Here is a 22,597-nt window from a genome sequence, read left to right as displayed (position 1 = left end):
CGACTGAAATTCTTTTCACACAGTTTACAGTGGAAAGGTTTTTCCCCAGTGTGGATACGCTGGTGTATCTTTAGATTATCTAAGCGACTGAAACTATTATTACACTGATTACAAATGTGGGTCTTCGTTCCTGTGTAAGTCAGCTGATGTGTATTTACGTCTCCTCCTGGCTGGGTAAAATTCTTGGTAGACTGTTGATGACCTTTTTGTCTCTGGCTGGTTATTTGCAGTTTGCCGTACAGCCCATTGTGGCTCCTCCTGGCGTGCGGACACTCAGAACAGAAGATCTGAGTCTGAGAAGATTTGTGTTTGACTCCTTCCTCGAGCGACAGTTCATTGTCATCTAAAGTCCACCCCCTGCTATACATTGGATGGACTTTAGATGGGGATGGAGTGTAGATCTTTTGGGGAAGGAAGATTTGTCCTTTCTCTTTCACTCTCTCTCCCACTCTATCTCCGTCTCTCTCTCCCCCTCTAACTTTCTCTCTGTAACGCCCCATGTCCTTCCCTGTTTCCACCTCTTGGCTATACTATATACCTATATCTCTATCTATGTCATAAGTAGGCAGCGTCACACCTTATATAGGCTGACCCAGAGCCAAATAAGGAGAGTTGCGTCACCTCCGTTCACTTCATCAGGCCAGTCGAATGGCGGCTCAGGAGGAGCCGAATAGTGACAAAGCCCTGAACTGGAAGTTTATGGAATGCACTTGAGTCTATGAGCGTTTGTCACTATTTCGAGTTTACATGAACCATGTGACCGGCACTGTTTCTGCCCCCTCATTGACGCAACTCTGGGCTGACCAGGAGCTCTGCTCTGACATCACTGTGTGTGTGTGTGTGTGTGTGTGTGTGGGTGTGGGTGTGGGTGTGTGGGTGGGTGGGTGGGTCTATCTGCTTGACTGATAGGCATGAAACTTTGCATGCACACTCCCAGTAGGCCAGTTAAATGTTCAAATCGGCCTCATGGTGGCGCTATAACAGGCCCATAACTCTTGAGCTAGTGTTTCATGTTTTGTGGAGTCAATTCTCTTGCACATCTCCTGCACATAATTCACTCTACTTTGCCCCGCTTATGGTGCATGCATGTATATTCGGTTGCTAATGTGTATATTCTCTTTTACCTCAGTAACCTTGGGGAGATGCAATTCCATTAAAAGTGTCTGTATATATTGATACAGATATTTGCACACCAATAAGACAAATACACTAATCTTAAATGCAAAGCCCTGGCTAGGTCATTTTGTTTTCCCAACCTGATATGTCAGTTTTTTTTAGCAAGAAACAAGGGAACTGGCGTGATCAACTCAATTCCAACTCAGACCCAAAAGACACAAAAATAGCAAATTAAGTCATCAGCACTCGCACATTATTATGTAACACATCTAATAGCAGAGCAGCAGAAGGAAACGGCCCACGGCTTTCCTCAGCATTTCTGAGACGTAATGTGGGCGTGAAGTCTGGTTTTAGGAGCTAGCACCTCGACAGTATCTCAGGCACATCATGTTACCAAACGTGTGAACTTGCTCCTTTCATAGGGTTTAAAATGTCTTGCTCGAAATTCTTAGGGCTTCTCTATTAATCATTCAATCATCCAATGAATATATAAAGGATGTACACTTCAGCTTGACGGACTCTACATTGTTTAGCTTCCTTGGTTTCTACATTTGCTTTGTAATGAATTTGCCAATTATTTTTTTCTTTATTCAGTTTATATGTTTGATTTATGTTTATTTATATTTCACAGAAGACATTTTCATGTGGCTTAGACGGTTAATGCAGCAGAAGGTAATAAACATTACATGTTTTATTTCTGTTTGTGTGGGCCAGGTGAAGGTGTGGACTCGAGTCACTGTGACTTTGACTTGAGTCCTACATCAATGCTTAATTTGCCACCTTCAGGCTCAACTTGTCAAGATCATCATAAAATAATTGCAACTCGACTTGGATTTGAACACCTATGATCCCTTACTTGAGAGAGGCTCTGCCACGTGGAGGGACTAGGCTCTGTGGATGGCCTCCTGGCCGGGCTCCTTCTTCGTCTCACCAGGTCCAGGACCTGAGCGTTGCACCAGACTCCCCCCGTTCCAAACATTTCCTTCTGCGTGATGGTTTCTTGGGCCGTGGTGGTATTGCAGGCTCCACTTGTGGCTTGCTTGAATGGCCCTCCTTAAAGGCCTCACCGTGGATTTGTTGGGCTTCTTCCTCACGGAAGACACAGGCTGGGGTGCCAACCCATACTGCTCCCGGATGCCTACCTGAAATAAATAAAAGACCTGAGGCCGATTCTACAAATGCCTTATAAATCAGTCGTTCTCAAACCTTTTCGTTATTCAAAATTATTCAACATCTTTCAAACACACAAGATTTTCAAAAATGATCAAAAATAGCAGATGTACTAGCTCGCTGCACGGCACGAAGTGATGCGCTGTGAGCTTGTATATGTGCTATTTTTGAATAGCCAATGCTAAAAATCTAAAATTACACATAATGCCTAGTTTATCAGTTTTAAAGGGTTAAATTGCATGCTCGTTTTCCTCACTTGAGGATTTTCCTTGTGTCTTAAGTCGTAACCACGAAGATGCATGGAGAGATCCATGGAAACCATGCAAGGAGAGAGGAAAGGAGGAAATATATCTGTAGAGAAATAAAACGTCCTTTCCTACAAAGCATCATGTGAAGCGATGTCCGTTTATGATTACAACAGCACTGCTGGAGCTGCAGCCTGTGTGTGTGTGTGTGTGTGTGTGTGTGTGTGTGTGTGTGTGTGTGTGTGTGTGTGTGTGTGTGTGTGTGTGTGTGTGTGTGTGTGTGTGTGTGTGTGTGTGTGTGTGTGTGTGTGTGTGTGTGTGTGTGTGTGTGTGTGTCCACAGCTAATCTGACAAACTAGACCCATCAGCATCATATTTCTTGTCAACAGGCCAAGTAACTCAATCCCTCAATATCTTTCAAATCGGCCAATTACAGCTATGTTATTTGTGTGAATTAATAACCTCAGACCCACCGTCCCTCCAGGCTATGGGATATGTGCCCGCGGGGCAATGCAGGCCAATTTACTCCTCCTTATATTGGATCGTAGATACTCTGTACATGTTAAAAAATATATATTTTTTCTCATGTTTTCATGTGTTCTACATTTTAATTAGCAACCGTTTACGAGGCTAGTGCTAGTAGGTGTTTGTTTTAATTAGCCTACTTCAATTGTATTTTGCTGTTAGCAATGTTTGCTTTGGCACCATTGAAGAGAGGAAAGGAGGTACAGAGTCAGGGAACAAAAGAGCGAGCTGATAGTAGTAGTAGTAGTACGTAGTTTGAGTAGTTCTCAAAGATTTCCAAGCACTTTAAATGCATTAATAATGAGTATAAGTATACACACACACACACACACACACACACACACACACACACACACACACACACACACACACACACACACACACACACACACACACACACACACACACACACACACACACACCACCTCGGAAGCAAACAAGACACCGTGTTTCAGCACCATGGATAGCACCATGGTGCTGAAACACTGTCTTGTTTTAGTATTCAGACAGATGCAGTCTGTGCAGGTCTATTTTCAAATCTAATAACATTATGTTGGTTACATTACAGGTGCTGTGATTTTTTTGTAAAACAAAATGCTTTGTTGTTGGTGTTGTTAAAAGGTTAGAGCTGTATATTCTAATAATATTGTAATAATTGCTATAGTACTGTATAGACTGTTTGTTCAGTAATAGGGGTCTCCCCATCTCTCTAGCGCTTTAGTAAAATGAAAAAACATTTTCAGGTGGGACACCAATTTAATCCAGTAAGGAGAGAGAACCCCACAAATACCGGAGAGGCTCCCACAAATAAAAGTTATCAGCTTCAATTTTATAGTGTTGCCGTTCCAATTCTTGTTTGGATAAAATTGGTATCCCTTCCTGAAAATGTGTTTTTCTGTTTGCTAAAGAGCTGGAGCAACGAGACACCTGTTACTGAACAAATCATCTATAACAATGATTACCATGGGCATAATAGAGCTATTTAACACTTGCTTTAAAGGGGTAGTTCACCCCCAAAATAACTTTTTTTCTATTGATTACTCACCCCATGGAGCCTTGAATTCATGGATATTTTTTTGTTTTTGTCGCATTCCTTCCTTTATTATTTGATTATAATAAATTTGTCCCCATTGATTCCGGTAGGAGACACAAATGCATTTGTGTCTCCTACCGGAATCAATGGGGACAAATTTATTAAAATCAAATTATTGGCTTAGGAATGTGACAAAAACTAAAAAATATCTATGAATTCAAGGCTCCAGGTGGTGAGGAATCAATAGAAAAAATGTTATTTTGGGGGTGAACTACCCCTTTAATGAAGAAAACATAATTTACAGTACCTTTAAATGATGCCAGTACAAGTTTTGATGAAATAATATAATCCAAGGAAAGGAAATCACAGACAGCTCAGACAATTCCTACAACGATCAACAATAGTAAATAAATCTATTAATTTTGTCACTCAGAAGCTCTTCTTTCCTTTTGAGCTGAGAAGTTAATTAGCAATAACATCAGATGTCAAGAGCAACTTATTGTAGATGTGTTTTAAACTGCTCTAGCAAACAGCTCCAATTTTGTGAGTGTGAATGTGCATAAGAATGCAGTGTCCGACCGCTTCATTAGAGTGCTGATGCCTCTTAGCGCGTTGATAGGTTTTGTGTATCATCCTCACTTAAGTCCTGGAGTGACTGGGCGATCCTTTCGTATAATTAATGCATACTGATTTGGCTGCTGACTCGTGAGCAAAACCATTATATAGATATGATTAGGCCTTATCCGTTTTAATTCTTTGACAGTGGACTGGATCTGCCACTGCGATGGTGGTGTTGTAAAGAAAATAAAACTATAAAGGACTGTCAGAACAAAAAGAGGCAGCAGTTAACTGAATTCACTCCACCTAGGTTTTAATGTATGGGCTGCTCACGGGATCCATTCTGTGAGCTGGTTTAATTCACGACACATACAGCAACGAGGCACAAGGCATCTGATGGCAGGGGGAGAGTTTAGTTAATTGCCGCTGCCGGGAGGTTGAGTGTGTGTGTGCCCCTTGGAGCCTCGTGCCCCGGGCTGCAGCCCCATGAGCCCGAGCGTTAAGCAGGACCTGTTAACCTGATGCTTGGAAAAACAGTGACATAGTCCCACTGGTGCCAGCATGAAGTTAATCCATTAAGACCGGGAACGCATCTGTGTCATTTTTAGATTTCTTTGGCTATTCAAAAAATAGCAGATATAAGATCTTCACGAAAAATCGTGAAAAATGTGTGCAAAATCGTTGAATATTCAGTCCCTGGGACTAAATATTTTGAGATTGGGGTCCGCGGCCAAATACATATAACTTTGGGGGTTCTTCACATGAAAAGGTTTGAGAACCACTGATATTATAGCAAACATACGTTTTCTTTTCAAAACAACTGTTAGGATTTAGAGACATTTGTACATTCGGACGCCTCAGGTCTTAATGGGTTAAGGAGGACCTGTTAACTTGCTTGCTTGGAAAAACAGTGACTTTAGTCCCACTGGTGCCAGCATGAAGTTAAATGCACAGGAGTTGTTCATGCTGGCCTGGCACACAGTAACATCTACTGTACGAAATACACCCACAAGGAATGTTATCATTAAGCTGTGTTTACCATCTGTCACGTGTCAAAATGTCGACTGTGAAAAGGGTCCAATGGTGATGTCAGTGAGCTTGTCATCGATATGCATTGTTCTCTGCTTCTTGATAATCATGAGATTTGTTTTTTCAGTTTGCTGATCTGAATAATCAGTTATTTTCCAACCTGTCTTCTCCCCACTCATCTCTCCTCCACTTCTCCTCTTCCTCTCTCCTTCACTGTTTTCCTCTTACTCATCCCTTCCTCCATTCCCTTCTCCCGTCTCCTCCTCTGTTCCTTCTCTCTCTCTCTCTCTCTCTCTCTCTCTCTCTCTCTCTCTTCCTCTTCTTGTGTTCTTCCTCTCCCTCTCTCTGTTCTCTATCAGTTGGTGTTGCCAGAGTATTCCATCCATGGTCTGTTCTGCGTCATGTTCCTGTGTGCTCAGGAGTGGCTCACTGTAGGTCTCAACATCCCACTGCTGTTCTACAACACATGGAGGTAACTACTGTGTGTGTGTGTGTGTGTGTGTGTGTGTGTGTGTGTGTGTGTGTGTGTGTGTGTGTGTGTGTGTGTGTGTGTATGTGTATGTGTATGTGTGTGTGTGGCGCGCGCGTGTGCTTGTGTGGACTCGCAGCAAATTACTAGTCAAAGTGCCATCACACCCCTTCTCTGGACAAAATTGTTTAACTTTTAATGTAAAACATTGTTAAAGATCCCCTTTTCACAAATCTGCTCAGCCGATCTTCACGTTCTCATCCCATTGAATGGTAGCCTGGGACCAGACGAATCTGCCAGTGCAAAGAAAAATTGCCCTCTGCGATCTGGGTCTGGCACCGCTCCGTTGAGAATTCATTCCAGACTGTATCCCGCCCCTTGGAAAAAAAACGTCCTCATAGAAGCACCAGACTCATATCCACGCAGTGATATAGTCTGGCCACGCAAGGCTAATTGAATGGGGCTGTTATCACCGTTACATTCCATAGCTATGGTCCAGTAGGTCCCTACTGGCCTACCAGGAGGCTCTAGGAGGCCGTTATCAGCCTTAGCGCATGTGCTGTCACGACTTTGATTGGCAGTTGGGACGAACGCTTTTCCCAAAATATGATTTACGATTCTCTGCCTATCGTACAATATCTCAGACGGTGCTGAGTCGGCAGAAGCGGACTTCGCAACGCTTCGGCATGGCGACTCGCTCACCTTAGCTCGCTCGGCGGTGCCTCTCGTGGCTCAAGTCCGCTTCTGACGGCGCGCCTCCGTCGTGATTCGATCCCAGGAGGTTGGGGCTGAAAGTCTAATGATTAACGAGGCACGCCCGCCGAGGCAGGTGGTGGAATGGGGTTTCGTGCTGTATTTCAATGTGACTCCGCCCGTGACAGCACATGCGGTAACATTGAATCACCCATAGAATGGCTGAATGGCCTCCTGGTAGGTCAGTAGGGACCTACTGGGGCCATAGCTTTGGCATGATAAGGGTGATAACAATGGGATGATTTCTAGGTAGTTCTGGGTATCGAGTGCCCTGCTTTTGAAGCCCATTCCTTTTGACAGTATATTGAGGTTGAGTATCCAGCTGAACTGGTTGAAGCACTGTGCCACAGATAGAGGGGCAATAGAGGAGACAAAAGAGAGGATGGGGGTATAAGAGGTGGAAAGGAGAAGAGGAGGACAGAGGGGAGGAGATGACCTGGAAGAGGAGAGTGTGCCGGAAAGGAGGAGAGGTGAGAGTGAACGAGCAGAAGGGGAGAAAATACAGAAGAGAGGAGACCAGGGTCGGGGGTCAAGCAGAGAGGAATATAGAGAAGGGGATGGGAGAGGATGTTAGAGAAAGAGAGGAGAGGAGGAGGAGGAAAACACCTTGCTGTCTGATTAATTGTAGATTGTGCCAGATGCCCAACGGCTACAGTTGCTGCTCCAGGCACCGCAGAGAGATGAGAAGAGTGAGAAAGAGAGAGAGAGAAAGAGAGAGATAGAGAAAAAGACAGAGAAGGGGAAAGACATCTAATATTTACAAGGTTACTTGGAGGAGAGAGCGAGGGAGCGATAAGGAGCTGAATAAACAGAGAGATTGCTGGGCTTATAGGCGGAACAGAGAGCGTTAGTCCTTCCATATGTCTTTGCATGCTGGTGCTCAACAATGTGTATAATGTTTTTCTACAAAAAGAGCCTGTGCGCGCTCGCGTGTGCGTGCGTGCGTGTGTGTGTGCGCGCATTCTAGAACGTGCATGTGCGCATATGAAAGTCTCCCCGCACAGTATACAACGGCATGACAATGGCACTGTATCGTTTTGTGAATTCTAAAAAGGAAGGATTTTCCAACTAGCCCAAAAAAGTGGCAAAACTGAACAAAGTCCTTCATTATGTTTAGAAGAATTTAAAGGGTATTCAAGAGTCACATGACAAAAACAATAATATCTAACTTTTTATAGCTGTAAAAGATTCTACACAATTTTTCTACTTGTGAACTTAAAACGGTTACATCCATATGATTTAGGTTCAGGGATTATTCACGTTAGGTTCCATTGGCATAATCCATCAACAGACAAGTATCCCCCCGCTACCGTGAAACTTACCATTGCGTGAAATTACAATCTACGATAGCAAACATTGATGGATTACGTCTACCGTAATAACGATGTCTTGTAGCGTTATCATCAGCCTATAACCTCTCAATATGATCTACACGTGGTGGGGGTTATTTCTTTTTCATGTTGAGAGTTACCTGAGTAAATAACCCTTGAAGCCTGTATGAGCTGTAGCTTCGCTGTAGGCTCGATACAACATATACAGTAGGGGGGGGGGGGGGGTGTGTGTGTGTGTGTGTGTGTGCGTGCGTGCGTGCGTGCGTGCGTGCGTGCGTGCGTGCGTGCGTGCGTGCGTGCGTGCGTGCGTGCGTGCGTGCGTGCGTGCGTGCGTGCGTGCGTGCGTGCGTGAGACAGAGATGTAATTATGTCACATGATTAGACAGATTCTGTATTGTGGTTCTTGTGTTATCTCTCTTTCTCAGGGCAAACACTAAAGAACCCATTGTTTTGCAGTAATCAGTATCAGCTACTATTGTAATAGTTGTATTATCAGACTATGTGTTATATTCAGCCATTTGAGCATGTATCTGTTATGGGCATACATGGGAATTCTTGACTCATGACTCAAACCCCTTTATCACACTCAAAATACATGAAAATGCATTCTCACATACATTACATGAGAGAATATGTCATACTCTACCTGCATGAGCCATCTATTGACCCCACTTGTCTTGAACAAGTGGGTCCACATTGCCAGTTACAAACAGCAAAATGTACAGCCATCTTGCAGTCATTGTGAACAGTCAAATGTACTTTTATATGTACATGCATAAGTCATCCGTTAGCATAAATCCTGAATAATAGGCCAGGTGCATAAAGATGTCGACATCCTTGTTTGAGGCCATCGCCTGTCCGACAATGCAAGGTGTCCAAGCATCACTTTTGCATGTTTGGAATCACGTGCTGTGGGACAGGATGTGTAGGTCTAATGACTCGCCATTTTTACTCACCCAGTCCATTATGAATGTTTCTCTACTTGTACATAAGCCAACTATTACAAGGTATCCAATTCATTTCTATCCATGTTGGGTTCAATTATAGAGAAAATCCACCATGAAATTGAAGTCTTCTTATGAGTAAGTCTTTTTTTGAATAGGAATAATAACTCAAATTAATTCTACTAATGGGTGGAGTTTCAGTTTCAGTTCAGTCAGCAGGATAACTTGCACTCAAGAAAATAGACTTATTTTACTTACAAAATATGTAATGGACCCTTTGCTAAACCCCACCCCAAAAGCGATTGTCCAATGCCAGCTTAGCAACCGTTGTCAGCCTGGCATAGGTCTGGCAAACTTTCGTCACCTGCCATAGCTGTCAATGTTATTTCGCCGCACACACACATTCATTTGCAACATAATAGCAAGAATACCACGATAACGCAATGGTGACTATATGAACCAGCAACAGATTCCACGTACCCAAACCGTTGGAGGGTTCTTTTCCCAAGCTGAAATATGCACTTAAACTGCAAGGCTGCATGGCTGGCTGTGTTGTTGAACACATATACAGCTTAACGTCAGGAAAGTTACACGACTCACTCGCCCAGGTGGTGTCTATAATACTAATCACCGTAATCGTAACAAAATTCAGAATCACAGCGCTGCCTGTTTCGGATTCCGCACGTGAAAGTACATTCATTTGTTCGTCTATTTATTAACTGCTACTGTAGTCTGAAATGAATGAAAACTCCTGTTACAGTCATGGATCAACTTCAACCTGGTGTTTGCACTTTGTCTATTAACGGTCCGTACATCTATATAAACGTTCAAATTTCAAATATAAAGTGCTTACCTTATGGCCACGGATGTTACAATTATGCACGGGACTCTCAAAAGTACCCGTATATTCTGTATTGTTCAATAAAAAGCATTTTAATCCGATCGGTGGCCATTTTCTCATGGAGTTATAATGTATCAGAGTGCAATACACTTACCAACCGATAGGGTCACGCAGTTGAAAGCACATGAAGAAAATGGCCACCGATCAGATTAAAATGCTTTTTATTGAACTATACGGATGATACGGTTACTTTTGAGAGCCCGTACATAAATGCAACATCCGTGGCCATGGGATAAACACTTTATATTTGAAATATGAACGTTTCTGTAGATGTACGGGCCGTAAATGGAGAAAGTGCAAACACCAGGTTGAAGTTTATCCATGATGGTCGAGACAGACGACCGTCGTGTATCCATGGCTATTACTCCCTCTAACATTTCCCGTGTTTTTAGCTTATTGAAATAATGTCATGCACATTTTTCCAGTCAATAGCCTACTGCAGGCCTTGTTGACTAGATTTAGAAGAGATTTTGAAGCTCTTGCTGCTGAAATGATCGATTATTTTTAAGGGGAAAAGCCGTCATTTAACATGCAAGTCAATGGGTGAGAAGCAGATTGTGCCAGGCCTGGGTGTGACTAACTCGCACCACCAGTCACAGAGTGGGGTGGGTGGGGCTTAGCGAAGGGTCCATTGATAATAAAAAAAATTGGATTAGTTGTTTGAATCTTTGGCTTCGCACTCCAAAGAACACAATTGGCCACATTCGAGGGTGGGGGAGATGATCTCTGTCACTCCACTAGTGTGTCTCTCCACATGTGTTACGTCCAGGTGGAACTCCTCTCTGTCAGGTGAAAAGAATCTGCTGGAGACTTGCATCAGCTTGTCTAAACCCTCTCTAAAAACAATTATAAACAGTAGCAGCGACAAGGGACTACAGTACAAGGGAAAGTGGGAATTGGCAGAATTACTAAATTGGGAGAAAAAAGTAAAAATAAATAAATATAATAACATAATTGAGAAATAATTTAATGTAATGGTTAATTTATATTCTGAGCTGACTGGATTAAGAAACGAAAAACCCTGATATGTGTGATCGCATAACAGACCTGGGTAAAAGTTTATTTGAATATCTAGTCACTAAGGCCCACTTCTTTCAACTTGCTGGACATTTAAGTGGACTCAACAACGGGGCAGACCACATGCAAGGTGAGACAAACCAAGCACTCCTCATTGGGGATAGTTTCCCCAAGTCTCCCACAAGCTATTGACCATACTCAGTCGGCGGGGGTACGATGTAAGAGCAAAATGGCCACCATGTAAACGGTCAAACATTCAACTACAGTTGGTCCCAGGTCTGCTGCATGATGACTCATCATGACATAACTCATCATGCCATCTTTTCCCATCTTATCTCCTTCCATCTTATCTCCTACTGTATCTCCCAACTCCGCGTTCCCTCCCTCCCTTCGTCTGTCGTCCGTTGTTTTCCCTTTCCCCTGGGTGTGTGGAACGGGTCTACTACCCGTGGTGTGGTCTTTGCCCCCTGTGGCAGGTACTTCCATAGCCCAACGGACACCAAGGAGCTTCTCTACGACCCGGCATCAGTAATGAACGGCGACACGCTCAAGTTCTGCATGAAGGAGGCCTGGTGCAAATTGTCCTTCTTCGTTCTCTCCTTCATCTACTATCTCTATTGGTGAGCCTTCAGTGTGGGGGGGGGGGGGGAGCGGGGCGGGGGGTTGTTGTTATATGTATTCTAATAAAAATGTGAATGCTGTATTGGAAACAAACAATATATACATACTTTTGGATAAATATGTGAAATATCTAGCTGCATTACTCTGCGGTACCAATTTCCATGGGATAATCGGGAAGCTTCCGTGTCAATGCTTTTGTTTTGGAGAAGTTGGTTCCAACGTTAAAGCTTGTGTCAGTGCAGTAAAAATGTGAGTTGTTTTCAAAATCACATGCATCTTTCCCAACTGTAGGCTAGTATCAGTCACGCTTACTGTTACAGTGTGACAACTGGAGCTTATGTACAGTGAGGAAATGGCAAAGTGTGCATGAGATATTGAAAACTGCTTAACGGTGGATGGAGGATAAGAAGTGTCTCCAAAATTAACTGCATTAAACCATAACATGAAAACCTTTTGATTGTCTTAAGACATGCATTGATTATTACTCTGTAGGAAACAGCTGTGGGACTGGGATTTCATTTCAATAGATTAAATGCCACAAAGGCATAGTTTTAGCTGAGCTATTAAACCTCAGTGTTTCTTCATGAAATGTTGTAGACTCTTAATACTTCATTATGATTGACTAATCTAGCATAACCTACATGGTGACTCCTGCTGAGCTTGTCAGTGTGTATTTGTAATCAAAGAAAAATATGTTAAGACCACTGGTAAAACTTTGGATGATTTCAGCAAGACTGCAATGTATTTAACTTGTGTATTGTTGAACAGTGTGCCTTGCTACTTTATATTTGTAACTTCTCTAAAGCTCCCCATGTGTGCTTGCAATGTGCTCTCACCTCTATGCCTTTTATTTTTCTGCTTGGGCAGGTGCCTTTGGCGTCTACATTCTGATGCTGAGGCCAAACTTCTGCATACTATGTTGACATCATGCCATTTGGCGATGAAACCATTTGGACTTGGAGTTTTTAAGTTTAGGCAGAGTTCTAGGTTCAGGTTAGTCCAGGTGGCTCAGACAGTCGAGTGTTTTCTATTGCATCGCAAGGTTCTGGGTTCATTCCCGGACACCGCCCACTCAGTGTATGAGAAGCACAGCTTGGGTAACTAACTTAGGCTTTGACCTCTTTATTGATAATAAACATGTAAAAATACATACCATCATCAAAAGGATAAAACACAAAAAGGCCAGAGGTTTATTTCCATTGTGGTCCATTGCTCGTCATACAGTAGGCCTCTCCAGCTCAGCAATCCATCTCTCTGGTCTAGTGCCTTGTAAATTCCCTCATTGCTCAGCTGATACCGACAATAAGCCACTGGTTAGAGTAAAGGATTGGTTTAGGATAATGGTTTTGGGTAGTATTAATGTTACAGTCCAAATGGACAACTTGGAATCCACATGGTCCTCATTCCATCGGCGAGCGGGCCTCATTTTTTTGGAGTCAACGTAGTATGCAAAAGGTTGCCAATGGTGTCAGCATGTGGATGCCAAAGTCACTGACCCAAGCAGCAAAATATGCAGAGTGAGGCATGAGAACAGACTGAAGTGTAATAACCATGTTATTAATCATTATGGATTCTTGTCCCATGTGTTGTATGAATGCTACAGTGTGTGGAACCTGGACATATCCCTCTAATAGGTCTTATCAGTGGAAACACCTTAAAGGTACAATCCTTATATTTTTGCCCTTTTGAGCTATGAAATCGAGAGAGTATAGCATTGTTCTTCGCGGAAATCTGCCGCGAGCCATAATGGTCACCCACATGGTCCCAACAGTCTTTGGCCTGTTATACTGTGTATAGGCATATCATGTTGTGCCAATAGGGACTGTTGTGGCTAGTTGGCCATTGGCATTGAACTGAACTCGAAATACTTTTATTGAAACCTTATTCTTAGCTTTTTGATTACTTTGCGAGTTAGAAATAAAATGTAGCATTCCGAAATGGTTTCTTTATTCATAGATTATTATTTTTTTCCCATGATCCCACAACCCAAAAGGATTGGAACTTTAACATGGAGTTGTGCTTGTATGTGTGTGATAATGCTGTGGTATAACATATCAGCACATAAGAATTACACATTTGTAGGATAATGATAGTTGTGTAATTAGTCATTACAGTAGCTCCAACTTCGGATATGCATGGTTAATATGTTTATCACAGCAGTACCACACAGGTAGAAAAACAACATCATGAATAATGGTGATAGATATAGTCATTATTCTGTTCTGAATGTTCACTGTCAAAAGTATCCATCCAAATCATTTGATCTGGTGTTGCTTTACTTTTCTTAAAACAAGTCAAAATACAGTAAAGACGAAAAGAAGCGTATATTTCAAAAGTGTTAGTAGTGGAGTGACAAGAACAGATTTTAAAACAAGTATGGCTGGCGTAGCACAGCCAATTAGTGCACTAACCACACAAGCTCAAATACGACTCCCGTCATGCCACGCATCCTGCCTCTGCTTTAGGTTTAATTTCTGTAAATACAGCAAAAACTGTTAAAGAATTATTTAAAAAAAAAAAAAAAAAAAAAAAGCATGACAAGAAAACACTAATGCTGTCCGCACTGACAGTACAAAGACGCACCAATTATGAAATTACAAAATATTGTTTGGTTTGACTTGTCAATAAAGCAGGAACTAAAGATTAATCAATTTAACTGCATAGATTCCAACGTTCTGCTTGTGTTGTTATTCTGGTTCGGCACGCCTACTTGCAACCAAAGACACCTGCATATTACGAGTGCTTTCCATGCACCATCTCCAATACTATATTAAAATTGGCTTAAGGGAGGACCGGTCGGGCCGGTCGGCGGGCCGGCCGGCCAGCACGCAAACCTCTGACGTCGCACTCATGTAACCATGACTCAGCCATAACCATACAAGGAATTCCCAATGCAGCTACGCCCAATTATGGAGTGTGTTGTCTAACCTCAATGTGTCGTCATGGCATCAGGTGCGAAAAAATCTGTCAGCTCCTCCATATATGGGCACAAAAGGGGGCATGCCCATATATGGGAATATACTGATGACATCAGAGATTTCCATCTATGGGCATAAACGGGACAAGGACTGACAGATACAGAGATATCCATATATTTGCATATCAGTCAGATCGGCTGTGCGACGTAGGTGTGAGGGCCGCGCAGCGGTCTGAACTCTAGATGTGAGGGCCGTGTAGTGGCCCGAATCTCTAATTAAATTAAAATTCCCAAAACATATCACGCACAAGTACAGTCACCGTTTATTAGCCACTGGGCTGTCAGATTTGGATAAAAGATTGGTGCAGTAACTGGACCACTGTACAGTAGATCTCAGATTACACAAAACATGATTTTGGTAGCATTCTTAGAACATACTATATATTTTATATCTTACAATAAGAAGCTCTCTTATCTAAAAGGAGGTTAATTGGGCCAACCAAGGCTAGCTCAAAGCACAGAGAATTGTTAAATGGATGAGTAATTAATTAATAGATAATAGATAACATATAGGTAATACTGTTTGTACTCACTTTGTCAGTAGTTAACAATACAACAATCGTAAACATGATTACTCTCTTGTTATAATGGATGTTAACAACTTCACACACATTGATTTACCATTTAAACATGCAAACAATGAGCTAGCATCATTGGCTTTGTTTGGTGTTGCAGCTAAGTCGGTTTTTAACCCATCGGTCATCTTCTACTTGATCATCTTGCTTTTCCATCCCATCTCATTCCTGTGCTGCACCAGCTTATTTTGGAGTGGATGTGTTGTTTCATACACCAACAACAGCAGCAGCAGTGAGTTACAAATGTCTGTACTGCAGGGTGGACAGTCAGTTCATTTTCACATGCATCAATTCAGTGATTGATTGTAGTTTCTTAGCAATTCAGAAGAACCTCAAAATGTTAACCATGATACATCTTGTAACAGCACAATGGCCTTCTCTGACTGTATGATAAAGGCTATTGTGACTTAAATTATAACACAAATTATAAACATATTGTATATTAAATTAATAACATCGTGAAATGAATTCATATTTGCATATTTGAATTGTTGTGTTGGAAATGAATTGTCTAAAAGCCTGACCCATGGGTTTTCCTGATTTGTGATACTGTCTCCCACTTGGCACTGTTTCCCCAAACCAGAATTCTTCCCCAGCATCAAATCAAGCACCTCAACTCTTAACCCCAAGACCTTTTGTTCCTGTGTCAGAAAATAAACGTTGCACGTCTAGATTGATGCATAATATGGCTTTGCACACACATGGCTGCATATACAGTACACACACAGCTATTCTGTACTGTCGCATATGTGTGCGAAAAACACACACAACTCCATGCCAGTGATTTTCTGTGTCTCCTTCACACCTGGGTGATGGGCAATTTAGAATCCCTTTGGCTGCTCAGCCGAGCTCGTCTTGCGCAGATGATCTGGTGGAATTGCTCTATAACTCTTCATTTAGTCCATCTGCCCATGGCAGGGAAACCAAGGCAAGCCAAAGCCAAAGAGCCTTCAATAGACCTGGGCAGAAAAATCAATTTAAATATGTTTTCAAATATTTTCACTTGTCGAGGTGGCCTGTCCCACTATTATCTTCTGCATTTGTATCATTTGCTGACAATTTGCTTTACGATCGCTATATTGCAGTCCATTAAGTTGCATATTAGCCTATGGGATGTAATGTTAGTGCATAAATAATAATACTTCGTTCATACTGTACTTAATCAAAAGCCCACAGATGGATAATGTGCTTACACCACCACTATCCAAATAACAGTTTAATAGGCAAAAATGTTTAATAACATCATCTGCTTTATTTGCTTTCGTCGATGCGCTAAAGGTTAGTGAATGGAATAACTACTTGTTCTTTGATCTCAGAGCACAGAAGCAACAGATAGCAATGATGGACAATATTTGGACTTAAATCTTGCCTACATACTGCAGCTGTACAACCCAAGATTCTACCATGTTCAACACTGCTTTATTATCTTGCCCAGGCCTAATAAATACAGAGATTTCTAATGACCCTAAACCCCAGGTGAGGTCTTACACCTAGTTTATACTTAGTTATACTGAAACTAGCTGATAAACAAGATAGTAGCCTTGCGCAGTGGGAGACTCACCTGAATATAAATCAGTCTTTAGGTTTCTCTCCTTTCACAGCTAGATGATGATGTTGGTCGTGAAGCCCTGCCTGAGAATTGGAGTTTCCCTCAGCACCTGACCTTAAATCCTCTGACCTCTTCTTTATCTCCTTTTTCCTGAACCTCATGTGTCATTGTAATGGAGTTTGATGTGAATGACGTGTTTCTGTCTCTCTCTGTTTTTATATTTGTGATTTGTGATCTACCTCCCACTGAGATAAATTAGGTGAAGCTGAAGTGATTGACCATTGGTCTGACCAAGGTTCTACCTCTATTGTCTTCACTGACACAACACAACACTGGCTCAGATCAATTAAAGGGATAGTTCACCCCCCAAAAGGACTTTTTTTCTCTATCAATTAGTCACCCCATAGAGACTTGAATTCATGGATTCTTTTTTGTTTTTGTCGCATTCCTAAGCCAATAATTTGATCCATGAATTCAAGTCTCCATGGGGTGACTAATCGATAGATTGGGTGAACTTGTTTGGGTGAACTATCCCTTTAACACTTCAGGTTAAAGACAGCGCCACCTGTTCCCAGTGCATCTAGTAAGCAGCCTTGTGAACTGTAGTGGATGAACGTACAATCTATTGCTGTCTTTACCTTTTGTCGTATCATGTTCTTCCCTGGCATGAAAGAACTGTCCCATGTCCTCACAAAGTACACACACACACACGAACGCACCCACACACCCAGACTCACATGTGTACTGTACACACAGACACAGAGACGTGCACACACACGTCATATCCCACTTTCGTTTATCACCAATTAAGTATTAAAACCTTTCAGTTGATGGGAAATCAAAGACCTGGGTCCTGCAGCCTCGCCCTTCCAATTACAATGGCAAGGTTAGCCTCGGCTCATTAGCCAGACGCTTAAAGCTAATGGATCAGGAAACGAGCAGCATCTGTCACACAACAAGAGAGATCAGTGCAGAACATTTATGGCAAGCAGGGGGGCAATTTAAAGTGGTTGAGAAGGGACAGCTCCACCCTAGTTAGCAGAAATTATGACATGTCTACCAGTAACTTAGAGGGACATTAGAGACAGTATTTTTTACTGAAACATGGCAGGATTTATTTAGAAAACAACTTTCAGTCAAGCATATGTGACAAGTAGAAGCTGCTGAATTTCTTACCTCATAACATATCTCCCAAATTGTCTCTTGCATCATGTAGCTCATTGAAAACCTCTGCCCTAAGAACAGGTAAATGGATACATTCCTGAGGGACAATACCATTAGGTTGCCCAAAAACTACTGTAAATTACAGACTAATCAAGCGAAAGTCTCTCTTCATACACTAATAAAGTCAAAACTCCAGGTTGGCACAGCAAACATATGACTGTTAAGTGCCATTCGTTAAAAGTGACTGTACATAGCTTGTGCAGGGAATTCGAATGTATTTCACATCATCACACATTATTATGCAAGACTGCACGGTCCACAAGGTTGGACCGTGCAAAATTGGATCCTGTCTCAAATCAAAGCATCTTTATACTGTCAAAAATGTATTGTCAACCAATTCAAATTCCCTGTACCTTTCACATGGCCCGGTTGGCGTGTGACAGGTCAGAACAGAATTCTCTATAGTGCGTACCAAAAAAATCATGAAGGGGCGTCAACAAGTGTCATTTTGTAGCGCGGACGTCTTGGTGGGGTATAAACAGGTTGACTTAGCATTACCCCCCCACAAGTATGTCTGCAGCTACTATGCCACGCCCCCCCCCCCGTGGTGACGACACGTTGGCAAGTACTATACCAGTCGTGCCATGAGACAAGCCTGTGTGCCTTGGGATTTTGTGACAACCACACATTATTATTGTGTGTACCAGTAAAATAGCAGTATTTTATATGAAATGTAATGACTACGTTTTTTTTGCTAAGAGAGACAAAAACAAATATCAAAGGATGAAGTTATAGATAGTTTAATAGATATTTGCATTTTATTCAGTGTAAGGAATCTACACTATTAACTCATTCAGTGCCCAGCTTATTTATGGAATTTTGGCTCTGAGTGCCACAGCCAAAATTCATTGTAAAAAAAAGTGCTTAGGAGCCGAGATACAGCCTTTTTCAGTAAGAAGTTAAACAAAGAGTGAATGGAGCAGCAAATCTTCAAATCATCATATCTTGGGTTCTGAACATGTTTTTTTTACGTTTTAGACGTCCAGTGGCACTCGGGGCTTATATACCACTGGACGTTTTAGACGTCCTGTGGCACTGAATGAGTTGATAATGTGTCTTATAATGCCATAAATAGTACAGTATATACTTATATTTTTATGGCAGCTACTGTACACAGTATGTTCTTTACGCTGCAGCTTTATCATTCAACTGGCCTTGACTGCGTTTGGCGATCCCTCTGTAATGAAAATTGGACAATATTGCAATAATAATGTAAAAACATTGGCTCGTCTCCCTCTTCGCTGTTCCTGCAGTTCCCACAACAAGCTTATAATTTAGCATACGCTTAGCTAATGTCTTATTATGTAGTGTGAAATGAATGTGCTGTTATTTAAAGGGTTACTGAAAGATGCACTAATGATGCATCTGGCCCTGAGGAATCTAGATGGATGGAAGGGAGATTAGTCCCAGAGGGACGATCATCACTTCGTTAATACACCCTCTCTCTTCTCCCTCTCTTTTACTCTCTCATGTTCACACTGTCATAGTATGTTCTATCTATCTATCTATCTATCTATCTATCTCTCTAGCTCTCTAGCTCTCTAGCTCTCTAGCTCTCTAGCTCTCTTGCTAGCTTGCTAGCTATTTTTTCTGAATTTGTGGAATAGGCTATATGGCATTTTTAAATCATGGGTTTTCTTACAGGAATCTACAGAGATGTGTTGCATGGCTTTTTCCACGCGCATCCATTGCATTACATGGTGGCTTTATGATAATCATTTTGCATTCAATCACTGCTTTCCCACAGTAGGGACAATGGCCTCTGCAGGTCTGTATACTGAGTGTTAATGACTTTTCCGAAAAACAGCATACACATGCCAGGAAGGATTTCTTATTTTTTTTTTTACCACATTTTTTGGGCTGTAAAACCCCACAATGTTATGAAAAATCATGGGAAAGTCGAGGAAAAGCCAATCAAATTTCTGTCCCTGGGTAACCACTGGTACTTTTATTTATTTAATCATTTTAATTAGAAAAACATGTCACATTATTGAAGAAAAACTATTTTTGATTTTCCTTCAGCAACCATAAATGCAATATATAGCCGTTTTCATTTAGTGGGTCACAGTGGAACCTGGCTTTGTTTGGCATCTCTCTAAATAATATGAGACTTGAACCCGGTTTCCTATGCAAGTGCTGAAACCTTTACCAATGAGCTAGCCTGCCTGCTTGCTCAGGGGAGAAATTGAGTCTTGACCATCAGGTCAAACTATGTGTCAGATCCTGTGTCACAATTGTATAATTTATATTATATTAACATACTCTACCATACAGATTGGACAAAATTACCAACTTTGATATTAACATCTAATGCTAACAAAATGAAGTCTCCAAAGTAAAGACAATCCAGTATGTTAGTCTGTGTGTTCATTTAAATGAAGAAAAGAGAATGCTTTGAATTGGATTGTGCCTAGACATCTTCAGGTTCTTTTGTAACCTACTTAATTTGTACGTTTTTATATCTAGCCCAGTTCTTCAAAGGGACAGAAATGTAAAAACATTTGGTATTAGCTAACTGAGATGAATAGAGAATATTTTATTTCTAATTCCCCTCACAGTGTTTTGCTTAGGTAGCTCTCCAGAAAGGAAAAATATGTCCTTTTGCAAATGAAAAGGCCTGTATGAACAAATAGTTCAAATTGTCAATTAAAGAGATTCCATTAAAACTGGGATGAAGGCAGACAGAAGAAACATGGACAAACTAACCACAGACCAATCAAACACTAGACCACCCAATCCTCTCTCTGTCTCTCTGTTTCTGTCTCTCTGTCTCTCTCTGTGTCTGTCTGTCTGTCTGTCTGTCTGTCTGTCTGTCTGTCTGTCTGTCTGTCTGTCTGTCTGTCTCTCTGTCTCTCTTCTCTCCTCTCTCTCTCTCTCTCTCTCTCTCTCTCTCTCTCTCTCTCTCTCTCTCTCTCTCTCTCACACGCACACACAAATAGAAAACATTCAATTTTTAAGGCCGCACCAATGCAACTAGTCACAACTCCTTTAAACAAAACAGTTTTAAGGCCAGTCCACACCAATGTAACTCCTTGCAACTGCCATTGGGGATAATGGTTGCAAGGCGTTGTAAGGAGTTGCATTGGTGTGGACTGGCCTTTAGATGCTACATTACGTTCAAACGGTTGTTTCAAATGTGTTGTCTTTGTCACCATCTGTTTTTCCGAATCACATCAACTGTCGACTGAGTTCCTGTTTCTTGCTGCACTCTTCTTCTTCTCTTTCAGTATGATCTACTCCTTCTCCTTGGTTACCTCATAACAGCTGAACTGTCAGCCAAACCAGAGAGACATTAAACCTCTGGACACACTGTACCACAGACTGTCGTCGCCTGTTCCGGAATTTTGAAGGTTGGGTGCGCAACACAAACAGAGACATCAAGAACAACTATTTTGCTGTGAAGCCAAACCAAACCGAGCCCTTTGTCGGACCCTTTGACGGTCACAGCTTCTGTTCTGTGACACCCCCCGCCCCCCATTCATGGACGTGTGTTTCAAAACATGAAGGCTCCACCTCTCACCCCAGTACCCATTTTTTCCACTGTCCCCAAAATGTACTGTACATAAAGACTAGATACTACCGCTGTTTACAGTCCGACTGGGTCGTATGACCACAGAATCAAGTCAATCACTGCCTGGCCAATGTTTGTATCACACACACGCACACACACACACACACACACACACACACACACACACACACACATTGACCCACATGCGCACACATACTGTATATCTGACAGCCTCCATCCTTTTTCTGGATTCACGGCAGTGCATACAGTAACAGTTGTACAGTAGTGATGCCGGTACCCCTCACCTAAAGCCTAATTTATGCTTCAGTGAAAAAGCGTGGCGCGGCGCACCACTCAAGCATCATGACGCATTTTCAACGGGGGAAAAAAAGAGTTGAAAATGAAAAATGTGTCGTATGTGACGAGCGGTGCGGCGCGTGACACTTTTTTCCACCGAAGTATGGATTAGCCCTAATGGGTGCGGCTAGCACCAGTAGCATTTGCACAGCGTTTGTCTCAGGCACAGAAAAGCATGGTAACAAGCACAGTCCAGCCCCGGCCTGGCCCGGCCCAGCCCAGCCCCACAGCTCGACGCGGACAGGACCAGTTTCTCAGCCATTCCTCCATCAAGGTCTCACCAACCGTAGCTTCACTGGTGAACCAGAAAACAGGGACAGATGGATGAACGGATGGATGGATGGATGGATGGGTGGGTGGGTGATGGAAGGATGACCAGATCACATTGTACAGAGGAGGGGAGGGGGGAACTGCTCTGAGAGAGAACACACAGGGTCAGTGAATGTTTTCTGTATTTTTAACTTGGACGGCACGAACGAACCCACGGCCTGTGTGTTTTCTTTACATAAACATGTATGTGAATGGCTTTTGTGAAGTGTGCATTTTGGTGTATTCTTAAAACGAACAGGCATTTTTAACTGAACTGTGTTCTATGGAAGCAGCATTCTATACATCAGATGACTTTGAACCACTCGTGTTTGTCCTGGTGTCGTTCTATAGTGGAAATAACTTTTCTAATGATACAAAATTAT

General features: G+C 42.1%; 1 protein-coding gene across 2 annotated transcripts in view; it reads left to right on the top strand.

Moving 5' to 3' along the window:
• The window catches only part of cnih3 (cornichon family AMPA receptor auxiliary protein 3), a gene marked incomplete at both ends in the record, with an annotated part of 96,256 nt that extends 74,958 nt beyond the window's left edge, over window positions 1–21,298 (top strand). The window contains 3 exons of one of the 2 annotated variants that reach the window (XM_080453221.1): window positions 6,036–6,148; window positions 11,568–11,711; window positions 21,265–21,298. In XM_080453221.1, coding sequence (XP_080309347.1) covers window positions 6,036–6,148; window positions 11,568–11,711; window positions 21,265–21,298 — 291 coding nt within the window. Of the gene's footprint in view, window positions 1–6,035; window positions 6,149–11,567; window positions 11,712–13,315; window positions 13,344–21,264 lie in introns of those variants that run through there. The other variant, XM_080453222.1, reaches the window with a different exon arrangement.
• Window positions 21,299–22,597: the final 1,299 nt, after the last annotated feature.

Source organism: Gymnoscopelus braueri (genome assembly GCF_963280865.1).
Source record: "Gymnoscopelus braueri genome assembly, chromosome: 16".
Classification (NCBI taxonomy): Eukaryota; Metazoa; Chordata; class Actinopteri; order Myctophiformes; family Myctophidae; genus Gymnoscopelus; species Gymnoscopelus braueri.
Note: the sequence above shows the minus strand (reverse complement) of the source record. Positions and strands in the feature narration are given on the sequence as shown.